At 38.1% G+C, this 20,140-nt stretch overlaps 1 protein-coding gene across 12 annotated transcripts in view; it reads left to right on the top strand.

Moving 5' to 3' along the window:
• The window catches only part of Ptprd (protein tyrosine phosphatase receptor type D), a 290,150-nt gene that overhangs the window by 93,159 nt on the left and 176,851 nt on the right, over nt 1–20,140 (top strand). For 8 of the 12 annotated variants that reach the window (XM_010630988.2, XM_010630991.3, XM_019208469.2 and 5 more), the window contains exons 2-8: nt 667–855; nt 2,076–2,084; nt 2,788–2,805; nt 4,428–4,538; nt 5,918–5,929; nt 8,124–8,393; nt 11,046–11,627. In XM_010630988.2, coding sequence (XP_010629290.1) covers nt 702–855; nt 2,076–2,084; nt 2,788–2,805; nt 4,428–4,538; nt 5,918–5,929; nt 8,124–8,393; nt 11,046–11,627 — 1,156 coding nt within the window. In that variant the 5' untranslated portion in view covers nt 667–701. The remainder of the gene's footprint in view (nt 1–666; nt 856–2,075; nt 2,085–2,787; nt 2,806–4,427; nt 4,539–5,917; nt 5,930–8,123; nt 8,394–11,045; nt 11,628–20,140) is intronic. The other 4 variants (XM_010630992.3, XM_033757640.1, XM_010630990.3 and 1 more) reach the window with 4 other exon arrangements.

Below are 20,140 nucleotides of genomic sequence, written 5' to 3' on the forward strand. Positions count from 1 at the left end.
TTTTTTTTTTTTTTTTTTTTTTTTTTTTTGGTAAAGAACTGTCAGGGCAACAAGGGAGAGGGGAGAAGAGGAGAAGGAAAGGAAAAGGAATTTAGAGAGAGAGAATTGAAGGTAAGCGATAGAAAGAGGCTTTTGTAAATTGGAAGAAGAAAAGTTGAAGGGAGGGGAGGGTAATGAAAAGAACTGAGATCTACTATGTGCACGTACAGATTTCTTGTGATGAATGTGATCATTGCGTAATTCAAACATGCATTCATAAAAAATGCCAGAGAGAACTCTCAGATAACTTTCTGACGAAACTACAGAGGAATTCATTCAGGTTGAAGCTTACACTTGGGTGAAAAGTGTGTACAGTCATTCTTGTCACCTGAAGAATTGCTTCCAGGTGTCAGATCTGCAGTTATACCGACCTCTAGAGATACTCGAGGCCCTGATACATGGTGCTGTGGTAACTCCCTATCACCATCCTCTGAGCTCCACGCCGGTGTGTCGGCCTATGCCAGGCAGAAACAGTCCTGGTGACTGTGCCGGTATCTAATAGTGCCGTGGTGTTTGGTTTGTGGTAGGGCCTCAGCAAGTGCTGCACAGGGTAGATAACTGCGGCAATATCGAACTTTAAGCCTCTAACTTGTTAGCATGATGTTTGCATTACCTTTTGTCTTGCAGAGGATCAGATTCCCCGGGGCTTCCCCACCATAGACATGGGCCCACAGTTGAAGGTGGTGGAGCGCACGCGCACTGCCACCATGCTGTGTGCAGCCAGCGGGAACCCGGATCCGGAAATCACTTGGTTTAAAGATTTCTTACCTGTCGACACAAGCAACAACAATGGTCGTATTAAGCAGCTACGATCAGGTAGGGTCTTGTTACTGTTTCCACCAACTCCTAGAGGGGTTTTTAAAAATCTTTCTCTCTCTTTAGTTTTTTTTTTGTTTAATTTATTTTTAATTTTTAGGTATTAATTTTTCTCCCTCTTCTCTTTCTCTGTTATTTAACCTGTTGTCCATGTGTGTGATGTCATGACCTCTTCCAGAGTTCGTCCTTCTACTCTTTGTGTTTTGCAGCTTCTGTTTAATCCACCTTGCTCACTGCTGTGACTGTATTTTTGATATTTTTTTTTAATTTACTGCTTTTCTGCAGTATCTGATGGATCCATTTTCTCTTTCTTTCTTCTTTCTCTGTTTTCTTTTGAAACAAAATTATTTCAACATTGGACTTCATTCAGAACTTGCAACGAGGTCCAATGGTTATATCCATTAAAAACGAAAATGTTCATGTAAACACTAAAGTGATTCAGTAAAATTGAAGTGTGTTTGCTGCCTGTCGTTTCTACTTTTGAATTCATCAAACTACCAAAGTTTAGTAAGTCTGGGCACACTTTCTTTTCACTAATATATACCACAGAAATGTTATCTCATTAATAACCAGTTGTGTTTTTTTAAAGTCTTTTGCAAAATACCAAAGGAGGGGATTTTTGTTAATACTGTGACTGTCAGTGGGAGTGAGCATTTTCCACGCGTTAGCCTCAGTAGTGTGCGCCCACTCTCAAGGTTTTGAACCCTCCAGAGATTGGATCTACAGAAGTCTGCTTTTGGTGTGGACTCCAGCTTTTGCTGTTTTACTCTCTCTCTGCCCTTTTCTCCCCCTCCCATTCCCATCCCGAGTTTATTCCTGTGCTCTCTGTAGATTAAAGGTAGAGATAATTCTAAATTTCAGAAGTAGTAAGGCCTCTCCCTAGGTAATATCATGGGGGCATATACTAATGAGCTGTTTACTTTGACATTTTTATTAATAATGGTGTAGAGTTCTGAGTTAACTGCCTGTCTTCCCAGAGTTCTCAGCTTTTGACCTGTCCTGTGATGTAAAAGCGTCTTGTTAACTGCCTCTTTTGCTTGTTGTCAGCAGAACTGTGTAGTTTAGAATTCTGTTTTTGTAAATAAAGAATTAATTATTCACATGTAACATAGATAATTTAGTGTAATAAAGCTTTAACTTCTGAAAAATTTGTACCCAATTATAAGGAATATAATAATATTTTTATGCTGTCTTTCTTCTCTCCGTATTTAAATCTCCAGAATCTATTGGTAAGTGCTTAGTTCTGAAGCGCACTTCACCCCCCACTAATTTCCATATTCAGACTATTATTATTATTATTATTATTATTATTAATAAAATGCATGGCATGCATTTTACTAACTGTCAGTTTAGACACGGGACCTCTTTAGTGGCGCACACACATACACCTCCACAGAACTGTTATCGTATGAACACTGTATAGAAAAAATAAAATATACACAGATTATATCACACAAATGTAACATAATAAGTGGCATAAGCTCCCCAGTCAACAGTGTTTGTTTCTAGCCTTTAGTATTTCCTATGATAGTATATATATATGGATATCTATATATATACTTAAATAGCCAGCATTTTCCTAAACTATGTCTTGAAAATATTGTATATTTCTCTTTTTAAGGATATGAGGCATATGAGATATAATTCTAGCCCTATGCGACCCAAGACCTAAGAACTCAGTTGCTTCTCTGAGAAAGGCAATGCTGCCTGTTATGGTCTTTGCCCTCTGTGGTAATAGTGCAACTTGCTTTTATGATCTAATAATACTATCTAATATATTCCTGTTTTACCAGTATAGTAATTCAAGTTTCTTTTAAGACCTTATTTAATTCTGTAAATCTAATTTAATTCTTCTCCCCAGCCCTAGCCTCCTTCTTCTCGTACTAATGCTTCTTCTTTCTAATCTTATTTGCATTCATATTATCCACCCAGGTGGTACACCAATAAGAGGTAAGAGTGCTGAACTAACGTTCACAGAATGGTCTTACTCATCCTTTCTGTCCTTCCATCCCCTCCTCATCTCTGTCCTGTTCTCCAAGTCATCACGATAATGTCCATCAACTTAATTTTTTCCTTTGTACCGTTTGGTTATGATTCGTGCCTCTCATATTGTGGACTTTCCTTTTCTTTTCCTTTTTCTCTTTGTTTTGTTCATTTCTTTCTTTATGAAAATGATTATTTAAGTTGTGATATGCTTCAAAGAAAGCATATCCAGGTCTTTAGACCACAGACCAGTCACAGCGTACCATCTGTCCCTCTTTTTTTTCCTTTTCTTCTTCCTTTTTCCTTTTTCTCTTTTTTTTTGTTTTTTGTTTTTTGTTTTTTGTTTTTTTCTTCTTTTTCCTTTTTTTTTGTCCAACTGGAGAAAAAAAAAGATCATTTTTTTCTTCCTTAGCTGTTCTTGTTCTGGACCAAAGCCAAGGTGGTCTGGAGAACAGTGGCAGACATGCAGAAGACAGCCCGGACCATCTGCTTTTTGTCTTTATCTTTCAAAAGGATTTTGCTTTTGTTCTTCAATTCTTTTTTCTCTCAATGTCTTAAAAGTCAAAGAATGACTCCCCTTTCCACCTGATCCTACTCGCCTACAAGCTGACAGCAATGCTTTTTTCCCCATTTCTTTTTTTCTTGGATCACTCGTCTCTAGATTTTTGGATCTTCTGTCCTTCAGGCTAAGGAAACGAGGTGCTCAGTATTCTTGGTGGTATGTGTATTGCTGGTTTTTCATACTTTGACTCAGTGTGCGTTTCTTTTGTAATTCTTGTTTTGTATTTTTCTTGGGGTTTTGTGACACCACACTGCTAATCCCACTGGTGGATTGTGATGGGTGTCTTAGGGGATCTGCCTCGAGGTCCTCAAGCAGTGGTTGGTTGGCTCTTCCTGCCTGGCACAGGCCGTGCTTTTGAACTTTTTAAACATCTTCTAATGCAACTGCTCTTTGTTTTTCAGCAAATGTAATCAATGATTGTAAGTTGTGGCAAAATGTCTTTCTTTTCTTAAAACTCTGCATGTCTTAAGGGAGTTTTGTTTCTTTAAGTAATTTTGATAACTGATAATGACTAATTTTAATTTTTTTTGCTTTGTGCAGCCTTTTTTGTGCTTGCTGCGTATTTTTGGCTTTCTTCCACAGAAGACTTTCTTGAAAACTCAGCCTGGTTTTTTTTGAGTGTACCCATCTTTGGCGCCACTTTTGATATAAAAATGAAACAAAACAAAACCAAAAATTAATCTTTTGTTTTATTTAAAAGCCATACTTCCTTGAAGCAGTCTCACCCATCTTCATTTTATTAGTCGAGGAAATAAAAGTGTTAATTATGACTAGAATTCTTGCTTGGGGAAAAAGAGATATTGTTTTCTTATGCTAGCATTGATGATGTTAAAAAAAAAAAAAGAAATAATCTCTGTACGTTTTTCTCATCGCATCATTTTCTGTCTGTGCACCTTAGCACGAGAGTGACGACGTTGAGCGGATCTTCACTTTGCAGGGCTTTGCATATTGTTAAGAGGTGTAGCTTTCCACGCTGAGAAAGCCCGCTCTGACCATCTCTCCGGCACTGCATTTTATATCCATACAGGCGCCCTTCAGATCGAACAGAGTGAAGAATCTGATCAAGGAAAATACGAGTGTGTTGCCACCAACAGCGCGGGCACTCGCTATTCTGCCCCTGCCAATTTATATGTCAGAGGTAGGAACGCTCTCCCGGGCGTGGCTTCTTCGTTCAGGGTCGGGGGAGCAGACACACCCACGGGGTCTGTGTTCCTATGTCAGAATTTAATAAGCAGTTGCAGTGGCGGGAGCGTTTTAGAAGGTAGAGGGATGAAGACATTTAAGTGTGGTTCTGTTTCTAATGAAAAAAGTCTGAGTATAATCCCAAGGCTTTAATCTTTGTAAGTATACTTGCATTTTTGCATTTTTATCCTATTTTTACCGCATTGAGTGAACTGTGCTTTGCATTTGTTGGAGATTTTCTTCTTTATCTTCTACTTTTTTTTTTCCTGCTGTTTCTGCTCTGTTTCCTTATCAAACCCGGGAGTAATTGCTTAGTGTGCTACTAATCAGTTGTATGTACAACTCCAAGTGTAAAGATATTTGTGTCTTCATGACCTCTGCTGCCAGCTGTAAGGGTAAAGCTTCAGACGTTTTTAAAAAGGGTGCTGTATGCAAATAGCACAGTTGTAGTCCTTTTTATATTATCTTAATTATAAATACATAGTATATATAGTGTTCTATAGCTGCATATACTTACATATGCACATGTATTCACACCAATATTTATTTAAATTATTAGGAATGGAAAAAAAAAACAGTTGTTTGATTGCCATGGAACCCTGATTGTATTTTTTAAAAGAATATTAGTTGTCTCTGGACAGGGATGAGTTTTGAAGGTATATTTTCTTATATAGTACCAGAAATGATTACAGTTTGAGCTTATAAATGGCTGTGCTTTTCATTTCAAGGAAAAAGAAGTATTATTTCTTCCCTGAAATTCTCAAAGCCAGTTCCTGTACTTTTTTAATCCAGCGAAAACACTCTCGCTGTTGGTCTACATTTCTGAATAGCCAGAAAGGCTTGGGTGGGGGGTGGGAATAGACAAAAGACTCAGCCGGCTTTTACTTACCGTAGCATGGAGGTCCCGTAAGGAAATATCTAGCTTGATTTTGAAATTTTTGTTGGAGGTAATTTGTTTCCCTGGGGATGCTTTTTCTCCTCCCTTTCTGTGGAGTGTGGGGTGGGGGAAGATGAAGAAAATGGTTTCTTCTGTAAATACTTGGAGAGCCCCCCAATCCTGTTTCTCACAGTGGTAACCTTTGCTGCATGAGGCATGTGTACCTTCTTCCATTGAAAATTTCAAAATGATGCTAGCTGTTGTTTCTAACAGTGTGTTAGTCTGTGAGGTATTGCTAACATTCCAGCTAAGGTAGGAAGGATGAACTAGAGCAAATAAAGATGTTGGAGTAGCAGTTAAAAGCCTTGATATGGCCTTTTTACTCTCTCTGTGTTTCCCTTGTTTTTCTCCTTTCCTCATTTCATTGTGTTCTGCATCAAACCCCCTACATCCCTCAGAGCTGCGAGAAGGTTGGTGTGTTTTTTACTTTTTACCCACCTTACAAAACTATTAATTAAACCAATAACAAAGAATACAAATGAAATGAATGTAGCTGCACTGTGATCTTCTTTTGGTTAATGGTACATTTTAGCAGAGAATGTTCTTGCTATGGCTTCTGTTGCTTGCCGGTGGTGCCTAACTATGATGCATGATGGGAGCAAATGTACCCGGGTGCATGGTAACTGGTAACACAACTCTCTAAGGTCCAGTGAGTTGGTCAGTGTTCCTGCTTTCCTCCTCCCTCTACTCTTCCCACGGCCCACCTTCCCTTTGATTTCTGTCTTCTGAGGATGCCTGCTGCCCATAGAATGATTACGTAGTTGTTCCCCTAACCCCAAGCATGAAGACTAAACTCCCCTCCATTTTTCTTGATATGTTCTTTGATACCTTAGTCTACACTGGCTCCTGCTTGCTTCGGGTAACCTCTGGGAACTGGCTGCAGGAGGCATGCTTAGCTCTCTTCTTCTCCTATGACTGTCACGTGGCCATTGTAGCAAGCCCTGTCAAGTCAGCACAGGTCTATCTCAACCTGAAGTGTGACCAAAGAGATTTCAGACAGAATTACCTCTCTTCTTGGAGTTACAAGGTTGTCAGGCAGTCTTTTAATAACTTTGAAAAACGATTTATTCTATGTATTTAAGGTATGCTTTAAAAGATTACTCTCTCGATTTAAAATTCTCCTGGTGTAATGGTTTACCAATAATAAGCCCAGTTGGAAACCTATTTAGCTCTAGCCTTCTCCTTATACCATGTCCAAAACACATGTGTTTAAACATATCTAAACATGAAGATTTTCTGAAGCAGGAACACTGAACTGTAATTGCTTGGTAATTTTTTCTATGTTATGTTGCTTTAATATGACCATTTCTCTTAATGTCTTGTCTAGTTGTATGTATTAAATTTAGTGTCCCCGATTTGAATGTAGGCATAAGAAGACTCGTATTAGATTTTGTGGTCGTTGACATTTTATCTTCAATATGTACAGAATGGAATCCTGAATGTGAAACACCCAGCTCCCTTTCTGAACTTGTAATCTTTATCTTTAACAAACTCAATTTAATCTGCCTTCCAACTTTCAACCTTGCTCTCCCCCAAGTTCCCATCTCAGTCGCTGTACTCTACCTTTTCCCTTTATATTTTACTTCTCTGTTATTTCTTCTGTTTCAATTATTGCTTTGGATCATAGCCATCTTCCTATTATCATAGCACGGACATGAGATTCCATCTTGTGCATGCCTTGCATGACTCAGTCCAGTATGTTTACTGGTGTTGGCCGGGTTCTTCTTCTGTAAATTTATATACATACATATACATATATATACATATGTGTGTATGTGTGTATGTATCTGTTATTTCTTCTGTTTCAATTATTGCTTTGGATCATAGCCATCTTCCTATTATCATAGCACGGACATGAGATTCCATCTTGTGCATGCCTTGCATGACTCAGTCCAGTATGTTTACTGGTGTTGGCCGGGTTCTTCTTCTGTAAATTTATATACATACATATACATATATATACATATGTGTGTATGTGTGTATGTATATATATATATATATATGTACATATGGTGTCTGTTCCAGTGTTTGTGTGAGGTTTTGAGGCTGCATCCATGCTGAATCTTAAAGACAATAAATTGCACATTCAGTGTATCCTAGGCAGTGTTTTCCAGGGCTGGGATGTGACTGTGGTCCCACATATGCATTCACATCAGCTGGAAGTGCACAGCCCTGAAGTTGGTCTTGATACTGAACTCAAACATGCTGGTGATCTTCCAGCCCTTTTTCGTGCATATACACACATGCATAGAATCATTGTTATATGCGTGCATGTATATGTTTTTGTGTTTATCTTATGCATGATGTTTGTGTATTGTTAGTTTGTAGATAGATTTTTTTGTGGGTTCCTTTTAGGTCTGAATCAACTTTTGTATGAATGTTGCTGAGATATAAGTGATAACTTATAAACAAATTCTTCTGTGTATACGCGCACCATACTTGTATGGTCTGTATTGTCCACAGTTTTTTATGTTCTTTTTTTGGACAATCCACACCATGCTTCAAGTGTTCAATTGTGTCTGTAGCGTGCATGTCATAAGTTTCATGAGCCGCTGTTCTTCTTGCCTTGTATCTGTTAACATCTTCCCTTATGTTTTGTTCCAGTTCGCCGTGTGCCACCAAGATTCTCTATCCCACCCACTAATCATGAAATCATGCCAGGTGGAAGTGTTAATATCACCTGTGTGGCAGTGGGCTCACCAATGCCTTATGTGAAGTGGATGTTGGGGGCGGAAGATCTGACACCTGAAGATGACATGCCAATAGGAAGAAATGTCCTAGAACTAAATGATGTAAGACAGTCAGCAAATTATACCTGTGTTGCTATGTCCACGCTGGGTGTCATTGAAGCAATAGCACAGATCACTGTCAAAGGTATGTTCCGTGGATTATTCTTCAAAGATATGGGCCAAGTCAGGGTAACTGGCTAAAGTCTGTAGAAAGTCTGTCCTCAGAATTCAGATAGAGTCAGTTCATCATTCAGCATTTCAGATGGGTATAACTTAATCATATCTATGTTATTATATGAGATACCTATATGGAGGTTGGCATATTCTTTTTAAAAAAGTATTAGTAATCTAAGATGGTGATAATCATCAAAATATTTAGCAACATACCAGGCCTAGAGAGAATTGGAAAGTACAGAGTCTTCATAATTGTCCAGAGCGTTGATATAATCACAAGCACTCAAGTGTTGTTAAATATGTAAAATCTCTGAAAATGATGGAGAAAGCTGAAAAAGAGTTGAAATCAGCTTTATCTAATAATACATGCTCTAAATTTTTGATGGATCATCCCATGAAAACTCAAAATGCAAATGGCATTATATTTGGTTTTAGTTTTAGCTTTCATCTTTCAAAAATGAGTCCTCATGACATTCTCCCTTGGAGTACATGCACTAAATATAACTGAAGTACTATATTCAATGAATACTTTCGAATAAAGAAAGAAATGGAACACGTAGGAGTGCAAGTTGCTTTTACCCAATATTTGTAGAGTTCTAGAAAACTTGCAAATTAGGTCAGTCTGAGGGAGATTTAGTTTTTCTGCAAATGTCTAGAATTATTGCAGAATAAGCATACATTATCTTTCCTTGTAGGCCGTAAACTTTAGAAAATGCAACATGCATGTTATGATTTTTGATCTATCTCCAACAAGCATGTGTATCAAATGTGTGCCATGTAAAGCCAATAATATGACATGAAAACCTAGTACACTATCAATATTCATAGTTATTTAAAATAATGCATCGTCTGTCCTTGTAATAGTAAATATGCAGTACTTATACATTACAGACCCAAAACCTATAATACGATATATGTAAGTTCATGAAATTAATGTCAGCCAAATATCAGTAAATACAATTTTAATTAGTAATATTTTTATTTGCCTTGAAAGTTCAGGCAGACACTTAGGGGAAAACAAGATCACCTCCTTCGCTGAAAATGTCAGGCCAGCGTATTTGAACAAATGTCTTTGCATTATTATTTTTAGTAAAGTTCCTTGGCCAAATATTGTCATTCTATAGTACTTAGAGTAATATGCAAATATTAAATCACCTCTTTTCATAATAACCATTTGAGCTTTAAATATTTGAAGGTTTACTACAGACCTTCAAGAATTCAAAATCAGGAGTTGCATTAAGTGAATCATTTTTCCCTCTCATCTTTGCTTTCCCAATGCCTGCCACTTCTGCACCCTTTTTACCTCTAAGAGGAAGAAAGCGGGAGGATGAATCTTGAGGGTCAAAAAATCCAAACAAGTGAAAATTAAGAGTTTGAAGAGGTAGAAGAGAGAGTAAATACTGACTTATTCCTTCAGCCCTTTGCTAACTAGGTTATTCAAAACTGCCTCACTACCAGTGGTGTTCTTGGAATTCGGAACACAGCACTGGATAAAAAGTACAAGTCAGATTCTATTGAAAAGCTCCCGTTGTAATTTTTGCCTTTATGTTGAAAGGAAAACAGGGATACTATCCTGGTGCTACGAATGTTCCCTTGTGGGATTTCTCTAAAAACTGAGCAAACACAGTTCCCCTTTTTAGAATCATTGTCCAGAGCAAGGCATTTAAAGAGGATGCCTGTGGTGCAGATGATTTGTATAGGAATAGGATCATTTGAGTTGTGTTCTGCTGAAAAAGAGGGAATTGGACCTCTAAAATAAATAGATCTTAAATGCATGTGTTTGTCAAGTAGCTGTCACCTCAGACATAGCTGATATAGAATTCTTAGTATTACTGACAATAAAATACTTTAAAAAATGACTTTTAAGAAAGTCTTCACCTTCAACTTTTTTAACAAGAAGAAAATGCTGATATGAAATTATTTTCTTTTACCTTAAAATTCTTGTTTCCTTTTTGTGCTGCTGGAGTTTGAATCCAGGACCCCATGCATGCCAGACAGGCACTGTACTCCAACCCTACCTTAAAATTCTTAGTTAAATTATAAGAAATTTTTTATGTGTTACAACTAATATGCTTTTGTAATAATTTCATTATGATATATTCAGAAGTTTCTCTTTTTTTCAGTGTCAGTGAGATTTAGTTATGTCACTTGTTGAACAGGGACTGAGTAGCCAACTTTTTTGGCACAAAAGCAGTAAGAATTGTTAACTACTGTTTTTTGAGAGTGCCAGATGCATTCTAAGAGCATTAATGGATTAGCTCATTAATCTTCGGAGAAAACCCATATAATGCAGTTACTCAAGTGTACAGTACAACTCCAGCGGTGTAGTTTTTCTGTTTCTCACATGAGGAAATTAAAGGAAGGGAAGTAAAGCAATGCATCCGGGATCATTTAGCTAATGAGTGGTGGATTTAGATATAAGCCCCCAAAAGATGCTCCCAAGCTTTTCTAGGAAAAAAATGGGATTTGTACCAACTGCGTAGGTTTTGCTGTACTTTTTAGAAAGCTTAGAAAGCTCTCCTTTGCCTTAATTTCGTGTAGTGAAGTTATCAGTGCTATAGTAGAATTTGTCACTTGGTCCATCTTGGGGAGGACGGGTGGTGACGCTCTTTTCTCCCCCAAGCCTTACCCAAGCCTCCGGGAACTCCAGTGGTGACCGAAAGCACAGCCACAAGCATCACACTGACGTGGGACTCCGGGAACCCCGAGCCCGTCTCTTACTACATCATCCAGCATAAACCCAAAAACTCTGAGGAGCCCTACAAGGAAATCGATGGGGTGGCCACCACCCGCTACAGTGTCGCGGGACTCAGTCCCTACTCAGATTATGAATTCAGGGTGGTTGCTGTGAACAACATTGGGCGTGGGCCCCCCAGTGAGCCGGTGCAGACCCAGACGTCGGAGCAGGCGCCGTCCAGTGCCCCGAGGGACGTCCAGGCCCGCATGCTGAGCTCCACCACCATACTGGTGCAGTGGAAGGAGCCAGAGGAGCCCAACGGGCAGATCCAGGGGTACAGGGTCTACTACACGATGGATCCTACTCAGCACGTCAACAGCTGGTTGAAACACAACGTAGCCGACAGCCAAATCACTACAATTGGCAATTTAGTGCCCCAGAGAACGTACTCCGTCAAAGTCCTGGCTTTTACCTCAATCGGAGATGGTCCTCTTTCCAGTGACATACAGGTCATCACTCAGACAGGAGGTGAGTTCAGTCCAGGGTGGGAAGCAAGGGAGAAGGGAGTGAGGGTGGTGCTGGGCAGGAGGAAGCACAGACAAAGATCGTGTGAACTGAGTTCCAGATTTAGGACTTCAGATCGGAGGGTTGTGGTAGGACTTCTGAAAAGGGCTAGGTAGTGATCTGAAACACTAAGTGACCATTTGAGGCAGACATGTGTTGGTAACACCCTCTTGTGAAAAATAAACCTTGTACAAGAAGAGCCTGAAGTCTTTTCAGCATGGGGTGAATAAATGCTTTCACCTTGCAGCAATTGGAGATAAGAAAAACTATGTACCAGTGGCTCTGGAAGGGTGGTCTCAAGCGAGTATTTAGTGTGAATAAGATCGGATGGCTCAAGGTAAAGTTAAAACTAAAACATTAAAGGGGGCTCAGTTAGCTAAGTGACTTTTATTTGTCGGGGAGCTGCTTGCTTAAAGATATTCTCAGAATGGCTTAGATTTTTTTTGTGTGTGTGTGTAGCCTCCATGGATGAAGAAAGATACTTGCCCAGATCTAGATTGAACTTTGGACCTGACTGACCTGTTTCACAAGGTGCTAGCACAGACAGAACTGGTTCATGAAGAAAATCATGGCCCCCTATTTTCCTAGGAGAATACAGAATGTCTTTGATGAGTGATCAGAAGAGCAGTTTGGTAGTCTGGGTGTATAAAAGAGTGGCTCTCTTCTAAAGTTTATTCTTGAGTGTGATAGAGCTACTATTTGACCTGTGTTCTTATCTTGCAAATTTGCAGTAATGTTTAAGCATTTTGGTTTTTTAAATCACTGTTTATTGGTATAGTTTAGATATACATAATGACCACATTTATCAGATGGAATCTCTGCCTGTACATGATAGATCTTGATTCTTGTTTTTCCCCATGTCTGTCCCCTCCCTTCTACTCCTCTTCCCTTTCTTCTTTACAAGAGCTTTGTTTGCATTTTTCCTTTCTTTTCTCCTTCTTCTCCCTCCTTCCTTCCCCTCTCTGCCTTATCTTGTGTCCTTTCCCATTTGAACGTTTTCTTCCTATTTTGTTATATGTATTATACATTTTGGTGCTTATTTACACATTCCAGTTGACTTCACTTAAGAGTATGGTCTGTAGTTGCACCCATTTAGCTAGAAATGTCTCAAGTTTATCCTCCTTTATGGCTGAATTACAGTACTCCATTGTAAAACACAAACGCACATGTGTGCGTGCATGCACAACCCCCCACACATTTTTTTTTTATTCACTCGTCAGTTCATGGGCATTTGGATTGTTTCCAAGATGTAGCTTATAACTGTGCCGCTATGAACATGGGTGCGCATATATCACTGTGGTGTGATGCTTTTAATTCTTCTAGAAAGATACTGAGTAGAGGAATAGCTGAGTCAAATGAAACCTGTAGGCTTAGTTTTTAAGAAGCTCCACAATGATTTCCACAGTGGTTGCACTAGTGTGCGCTCCTACCAGCAGTGGAGAAGGGTTCTATTTTCTCTACATCCACTATTTGTTGTTGACTGATTTCTTGACAATAGGCATTCTTTCTGGAGTGAAGTGGAGTCTCAGCATTATTTTAGTTTGCTTCTCTCAAATGACTAGCAATGTTGAACATTTTTTCATATATTTATTTGCCATTTCTGCTTCTTCATTTGAGAAGTGTATATCTATCTCAGATGCTCATTAGGTCTTTACGTTGGGGGGAGTGTTATTTTTTCAGTTCTTTATATATACTAGACAAGTCTTGCCCGTGGAACTGCTGGCAAATTTTTTTCCCACTCTTTTGGTTGTCTCTTCACTCGGTTGTTTATTTTTGCTGTGCAGAAGCTTTTTAGTAAGTTGAGGTCCCAGTTGTTGATGCTGTGTAATATTTTCTGTGCAATAAGGGTTTTGTTTATAAAGTCCTTGCCTATACCAGTGTCTTTAATAGTTCTACTTATTGTATCTTCCAGCCGATTTAGTGTTTCTGTTTTAATATTGAGATCTTTGATTCACTTTGATTTTAGTTTAGTGCATGGTGAGAGTCACGGGTCCAGTTTTAGTCATTGCCTTGTGGAAAGCCAGTTTTTCTGGTACCATGCTGTTTTTGTTGTTGTTGTTTTTAATGCTGTAGATCTGTAGTATAATTTCAAGTCAGGGATTCTGATGCCCCCTGCCTTGCCTTTGTTGCCCAGAGTTGTTTTTCCTATTCTAGGTCTATTATGGTCCCAAATGAATTGGAGGATTGTTTCCTCTTGTTCTGTGAGGTATGGTATTGGTATTCTGATTGGGATTGCATTAAATCTGTATAACAATTTTGGCAGTATGGCTATCTCTCCTATGTTGGTTCTTCCTACCTATGTGCAGGGCATCTCTTTCCATTTTCTGATAACCTCTTTGATCACCTAGTTCAGCATGCTGTAGTTTTCAGTATAAACATCTTTTCTGCTTTGATTTTTATACTTTCATTTGGTTATCTCTGACTTGGCTATGGATTTGTTATTTTCTCTATTAGGATATATAAGATAGCCCTAAAATTATGTATTTCACTGCAGTTGTATGACATTTCATCTGTATCCTTTCCCTTCTTGGTTTTTTTTTTCTGGGTTTCTTTACTAAATTAATATGCCTTAATTTTACCATAAAAGCTTCTCACTAGAAAGTGTAGTAATCTGTGAATCTTGTTCTATTTTTTTTTTACTAAAAGGGGTCACCTGTGAGAATATTTCTGATAATATTTTAGCAGCTGCATAACCATTTAAAGATGATAAGTATATTGGAGCTTATATTCCTCTTTAAGCTTTTGTAATTTTTCAGCTGTGATTTTTTTTAATATACTTGGTATTGAATTAAAATAACTATAGTGTGAATCCCAAGCTCCCATTTGTTAGCTCTGTGACCTTGAACAAATTGCTTAATGTGTTGATCAGATTTTCCTCACTGTGACAAAATAACTGGTTTATTTCGGCTCATGATTTCAGGCCAGGATAAGCTGGCTTCGTTGCTGTAGGGTCTGTGATGAAGCAGATTATTGTGCAGGGACTTTGGGGAGAGCAAATCTACTCCCTTCATGGGCCCTGGCAAGCAAACAGAGGAAGAAAGGAAGAGGGAGAGGCTGGGGTCCTAGTGTTCCCTTCAAGGTCACAGCCCTGTGGACCTGACTTCCTTCCACTCCGGCCAGTCCTCCTGACTGTCCCATTAACTGGCCAATAGTGCTACAGGCTGGCAACCAAGACTTGCGTATGGGACTCTGGGGACATTTAAAATCCTAATGATAGCACTTCGTCTCTTTGACCTTCAGGTTTTCTCATCTGTAACAAACACCTTTGTGGTTGTGTTTGTTTTCTCGGGCTTGCTATGCAAAAGTACCACATTCTGGGTGGTTTTGACAATGGGAATGTGACGTCTCACAGTTGGGTTGGGGGCTAGAAGTCTGAGATCAAGATGTTGGCAGAGTTGTTTTCTTCTTAGGACTGTGTTCTATCCTGATTGTTTGCTACATGTGGAAACATTATCTTAGCTTGACCTGCCTCTTCATGAACGTGGTGTTCTCATTATAAACCAGTCGTGTCTAGTTTTTCTTGGGCAGTGACACCAATCACATTGGGTCATGGCCCAGCCTAATAATCTCTTCTTAACTGATTAAATCTGCAGGGAACATACAACCCAATAGTCATACTCAGAGATAATGGACATTAGGCCTGCAACATAAGGCATTACTATGTGATACAGTTGGGTGTGTAAGAGCTTCAGATCAGATGATGGACAAAAACATTTTGTAATTTAGCAAATATACTGATTATAATAATAGCTAATATATACCACTCGCGATTACATGAACTTTACATATATTCTAATGATCCAAGCAGGGTTATCTCACGTGGCAGTAATTTCATGTAATCAAATCACATTAAAAAATTGGACTTTGGGCCAGAAGGTGACTTAGTGGAAAAGAAGAATTTAAATCCAGGGATGCTGGCTACTTTTTAAACCATTATTATATTTCAAATTAATTACCCCATAAGTTGAAATTTTTAATGTCGTTGTGTCTAGCAGGTATTCACTAAATAGAGACAGAAAAGAGGAATAGTGTATCATAATCATACCTTTAATTAGCAATTATATATAATTTATTTCTGATATACTTGGGGTAGCTAATAGATACCAGTAAAAAAAAATCGAGTAGATATAAAAAACAAGTTTATATAAAGGAACGAGAGGAGTAACTTTATTTCATAGTAAGGTTATTACACTCAGTCACTAAATTTGGCTCATAATTTTTATCGCTACCAGTTTAAATATAGAAATCTGTAATGTTTCACATCTTTATTTTCAGAAAACAGATTTAGCTACCCAAGAAACAATTTTCTTTTGTGAATTGTTTCACACAAGACATGTATATCCTTGAGAATTCTGAGCCCCTTTGTACTTAGAACATTAAGTGACCGACACCTGAGCCTTTAATCAGTTCAGTGAAACTACAGAAGTGATGCTTACATAGAGTATTTTTTTTGTATTTTTTTATGTTACTAGTAGAAATAATATAACATTGACTCATGGCTCAGTAAGGATAATACTGTGAGAGGAGCTAAAGTAGTCCATACAGCTTGTCAAAGGTCTGATTTACCTCAATGATCAAATTTCAGCAATTAGACGAATGGGTCATGGATGTATTAGAGCAGTTCTCGGTTCATTTGGGGCTTCTTTTTACATGAAGATATTTCTAAGAGCCTTTTGTAACAGTGGAATTTTAATGCCTCTCGATGGAGAAGATATATAATGACATAATGACTTGTGCCTGTCGTGAGAAATAGGCTAAGAAAACCCTTCAGAACAGCACAGGGATTTGATCTGCTCTATAGGACGAATAAGCATCAGTGTGTGATGTTGGTGGACACCAGCCAAGGACAGTGATGTTCTGGTACAATTCATGCTGAGATGCTTATCTTTTGCCGACTGGCTAATTCTCAGCATCATTGCTATGTGTGAGCATCAAACCGTCATGACGTCATTCCTTACAGGAGTTGTAGGAAACGAAAGGATCCTATTTTCGGTGTAATTCTATCACTTCTAAACCTACAAAAACGTACAGTTCAAAAATACTTGAGAATGTAAGTATGTTTTAATTACGTATTCATTACAATGTGCATTTTGATGCCTTCTGTGCCTGACAGGTGCTCATTTCATTTTATTCTCTTTCATTCCCTGACATAGTCCTAGTTTGGCTCAAAATCAGATTCAAGAGAGACGGTGCTTAGAAGCAAAGTGAGCTTGGGAAGGAAGTCATCAGTCTGGACCTTATCTAAGATAACTGTCATGCTCATTGGTAGAAATCAAAGCTTGATATCAACCTGTTTTTCTGGAAAAAATGTGATCTGTTTTATAATCAATCAAGAGTATTTCTCCTTGATTATGAATAGGGGTGTAGTTGACTATCTTGAGTTATTATAAATGGGAAAAGATTTGGATGTATGATAATTTGCTAGAAATATGGGTCCGTCTGCATCCCTGAAGGTAACTGTAGTGTCTGGTGTAACAGTCAGGCGCAACTAGTTTACTTTGAAGATACAGCATGAGGAAAAGACAGCCATTGACAGGGGAGGTATATTGTGCTAGAAAATAGGCTCATTTTTTAGAAAACATGTACAGGAAGGAATAGTCTTCTTGTATAGTTACTAATAAGTAAATAGGGTAACTACATTTTACAGAAAAAAGCATAAAGAAACTCCGCTAAAGAAATGGGACAAATTCCATCTTCTATACAATCCACTAAAATAAATTTAGCTTGCTGTCATGGTAAGTGGAGACATTCTACATGTCCCTTCCTGATACACGTCTTCCTGTCTGAGCTTTCTTCAGAAAGCGTACCTGACTTCAAATTCTTCTGTGCGTTTCAGATTCTTAGGAGAAGTCCTCTGACATATATGGATATTCCTTAACAGTGAGGACCTTTAAAAGATTTTTAAAAAAGGGTTTATATAGTTACTGAATAAAAAATAATAAGTGGTATCAATTTTACATATTGTTAGGAAGTGAATTCTACAAATTCCAGGAAATGGAAAAGTGTTAAAATGCAAACTATGATGTTTAGAGGTACTGTGCTTTAGTTTTCCGGAACTTTATTCATCATTTTATTTCGTTTATGCCTATATAAGCAAACGTTTTTTAAAAGCTGCCTTCCAGTTATCAAAATTGTAAGTCTAATTTCAATGCTTGCACTGAATAATTTCAGCACTGAGTAAAGCAGCACTGGATGAAAATACAACTGTAATAAAATTTAACTTCTTATTTAAGGACAATTGACAGTAAAATCTGTGTAGATGCTTGTGTATTAAGTACCTATTTTGTCAGTGATATATTTGTGGCACTCACAAGTCAGACTCCTTCTTTGAAATTTGTTTTGTACCATAATTCTGACTGTTGCTTTGTCAGTATTATTTATCACTATGCTGTGTGCATACATTTTAAAGTATGTATCTTGTCAAAGTATTATATAGTAATAGGCTTTCTGGTGTCTTTGGTGTAATATTCCATTTTCATAATATGGGAAGAAGTGATATACCAGTGTGAAATGTGCCAGTTTTTACCTTTTTAGAAGATATCCCTAAATTTTACTCAGATATTTATGTATTTACATATACAAGCCAATGCAAATGAATATGAATAGGTATAATATATACACATGAAAAAAACATATAAATATAAAATAGAAACTGTGGACACAAGTACTCATGTTTCTGAGTGGTACCAAAAAAAAATAAAAATAAAACCAACTGTGATGGACTGTAGTCCCCTAAAATGTTTTCTTCTATTGCACATTTTAGGACTACTGTGTTTGGGAATGTAAAGACACCCTTTTTTATTTTTCTTTGGTTTCATTGCTTTTCATATACCAGAAAATGATCACGAGAATGTGGTCTCTTAGGTTGAATTTCAATACTCAGGGAAGTGTGAGTATTGCCACCACTGAGCCATGGGTGTAATGAGATAATTTAAGGCAGTACGCTGAATTTAACCTAAAGGCACCTTCTCACCCATCCAGTGATTTTGAATACAGTCTATTTTCAATCATTAAACATGGAGAGGTTTTTACCTAGAAGCTTCATTGGTAAATTCTGATGATAAAAATCAGAAACTCTAAAAAACTGGGTCTGCATCCTACAAGGTAGTGGTACGGTGGCGCTAAATCTGACCAGTTATCCCTTTTGGGGGTGGGAGGTGTCCTTCTCCTGTTGGCACGAGGCCTATAGCATCCTTCCTCGTCTAGTTACCTGTATGACACCTCTAGACATCTGTATTTCCACTGCAAATTTAAAGTCTAGTAATGATTTTTTTTTCTTCTACACCATTTATAGAGAAGGAGAATGTGCCAACAGAGGCAAAGGGAATTCCCTACGTAATACACGAGGACGCTTACCGTCAAGGCATCTAGCCAAGGCTGTCTTTGCCTGAGAGTAAGCACAGTACTGTACTCTCTGAGACCTTGACATGCCTATTGGATCCATTATTTAGAAAGAAGGCGGCTCATAAGACTCTTTGGTCTTATTAGAAGATCAGGCAAGGTTTGTGTCACTCAGCAAGAGTGAAGCATTAAGACCAACCAGAAATTTACTGAAGAAGACAAATCAAGACGAAAAAGTAAACAGTTTAAGAAAAAGTTAATTAGGTTTCCAGGATGTTTTCAATCAGTGTCTATTTATTATGACCACGAAGCAGAGAGGAACTGGGTAACAAGCGATTATTATCCTGAGAGCAGCCCTTCAACATTTTCTGTGTTCCACGTTACTTTGAGTCACAGTTTCCATAGACTTTCTTCTTCCCTAGACATGTTGAGATGAGAGGAACAAAGGAAGCCAGTACTGTCAGAGAAAACTAAATGACTGCACACACATGCATGTGTGTATATTTTTAGGCTGAGAAATTCTTTCATGATCTGAATATTACAGTCTGATCATAAGTTTTACATCTGATTATTCTTACCTTCTGCTGTTGCTCTCACCAGTACATTAGGTATTTAGAAGTAGTGCATTTTTCCTTTCTTTGTGATTTGCCCCTTGATGTGCATTCCCCTCTGTTCCTCCTCCTCTTGCTCCTGGATCTTTTTATTTTCTTTTGTCTCTGCCTTTGCGTCTGAGTGATTGTACTATGTTAGCCACTGAGCAGGTACTGGAAATTAATGAGACTCTCAAGGCCAGTGATATATATATATATAAAAAAGGAAAAAATGATGAAGGCAACTAGAAATATGGAGCACTGATTATTGTGGCCTTAAGCATTGGTCCGAACAGGGATGTGTAGATGCACATACACGACAAGCACATAGGCAGTCACGCCGGGTGACAAACTGGGCAGAGGATTAAACTGATCGTTAGAGACCCTAGAAGCACCAATTGGTGGTGTAAAATGTTTATACTCAAGTCACCAAAAATATAATTTGGGAAGTCTTTCCCTTCCACTGCGAACTGTTAATTTTCTTTCTTTTTTAATGGGTATGGGATTCTTAAGTGGGTTTGTGGTATCATAGATGTATATTCAGCT

This window comes from Fukomys damarensis, unplaced genomic scaffold, assembly GCF_012274545.1.
Source record: "Fukomys damarensis isolate Sample0158 unplaced genomic scaffold, DMR_v1.0_HiC HiC_scaffold_31, whole genome shotgun sequence".
Taxonomy (NCBI): Eukaryota; Metazoa; Chordata; class Mammalia; order Rodentia; family Bathyergidae; genus Fukomys; species Fukomys damarensis.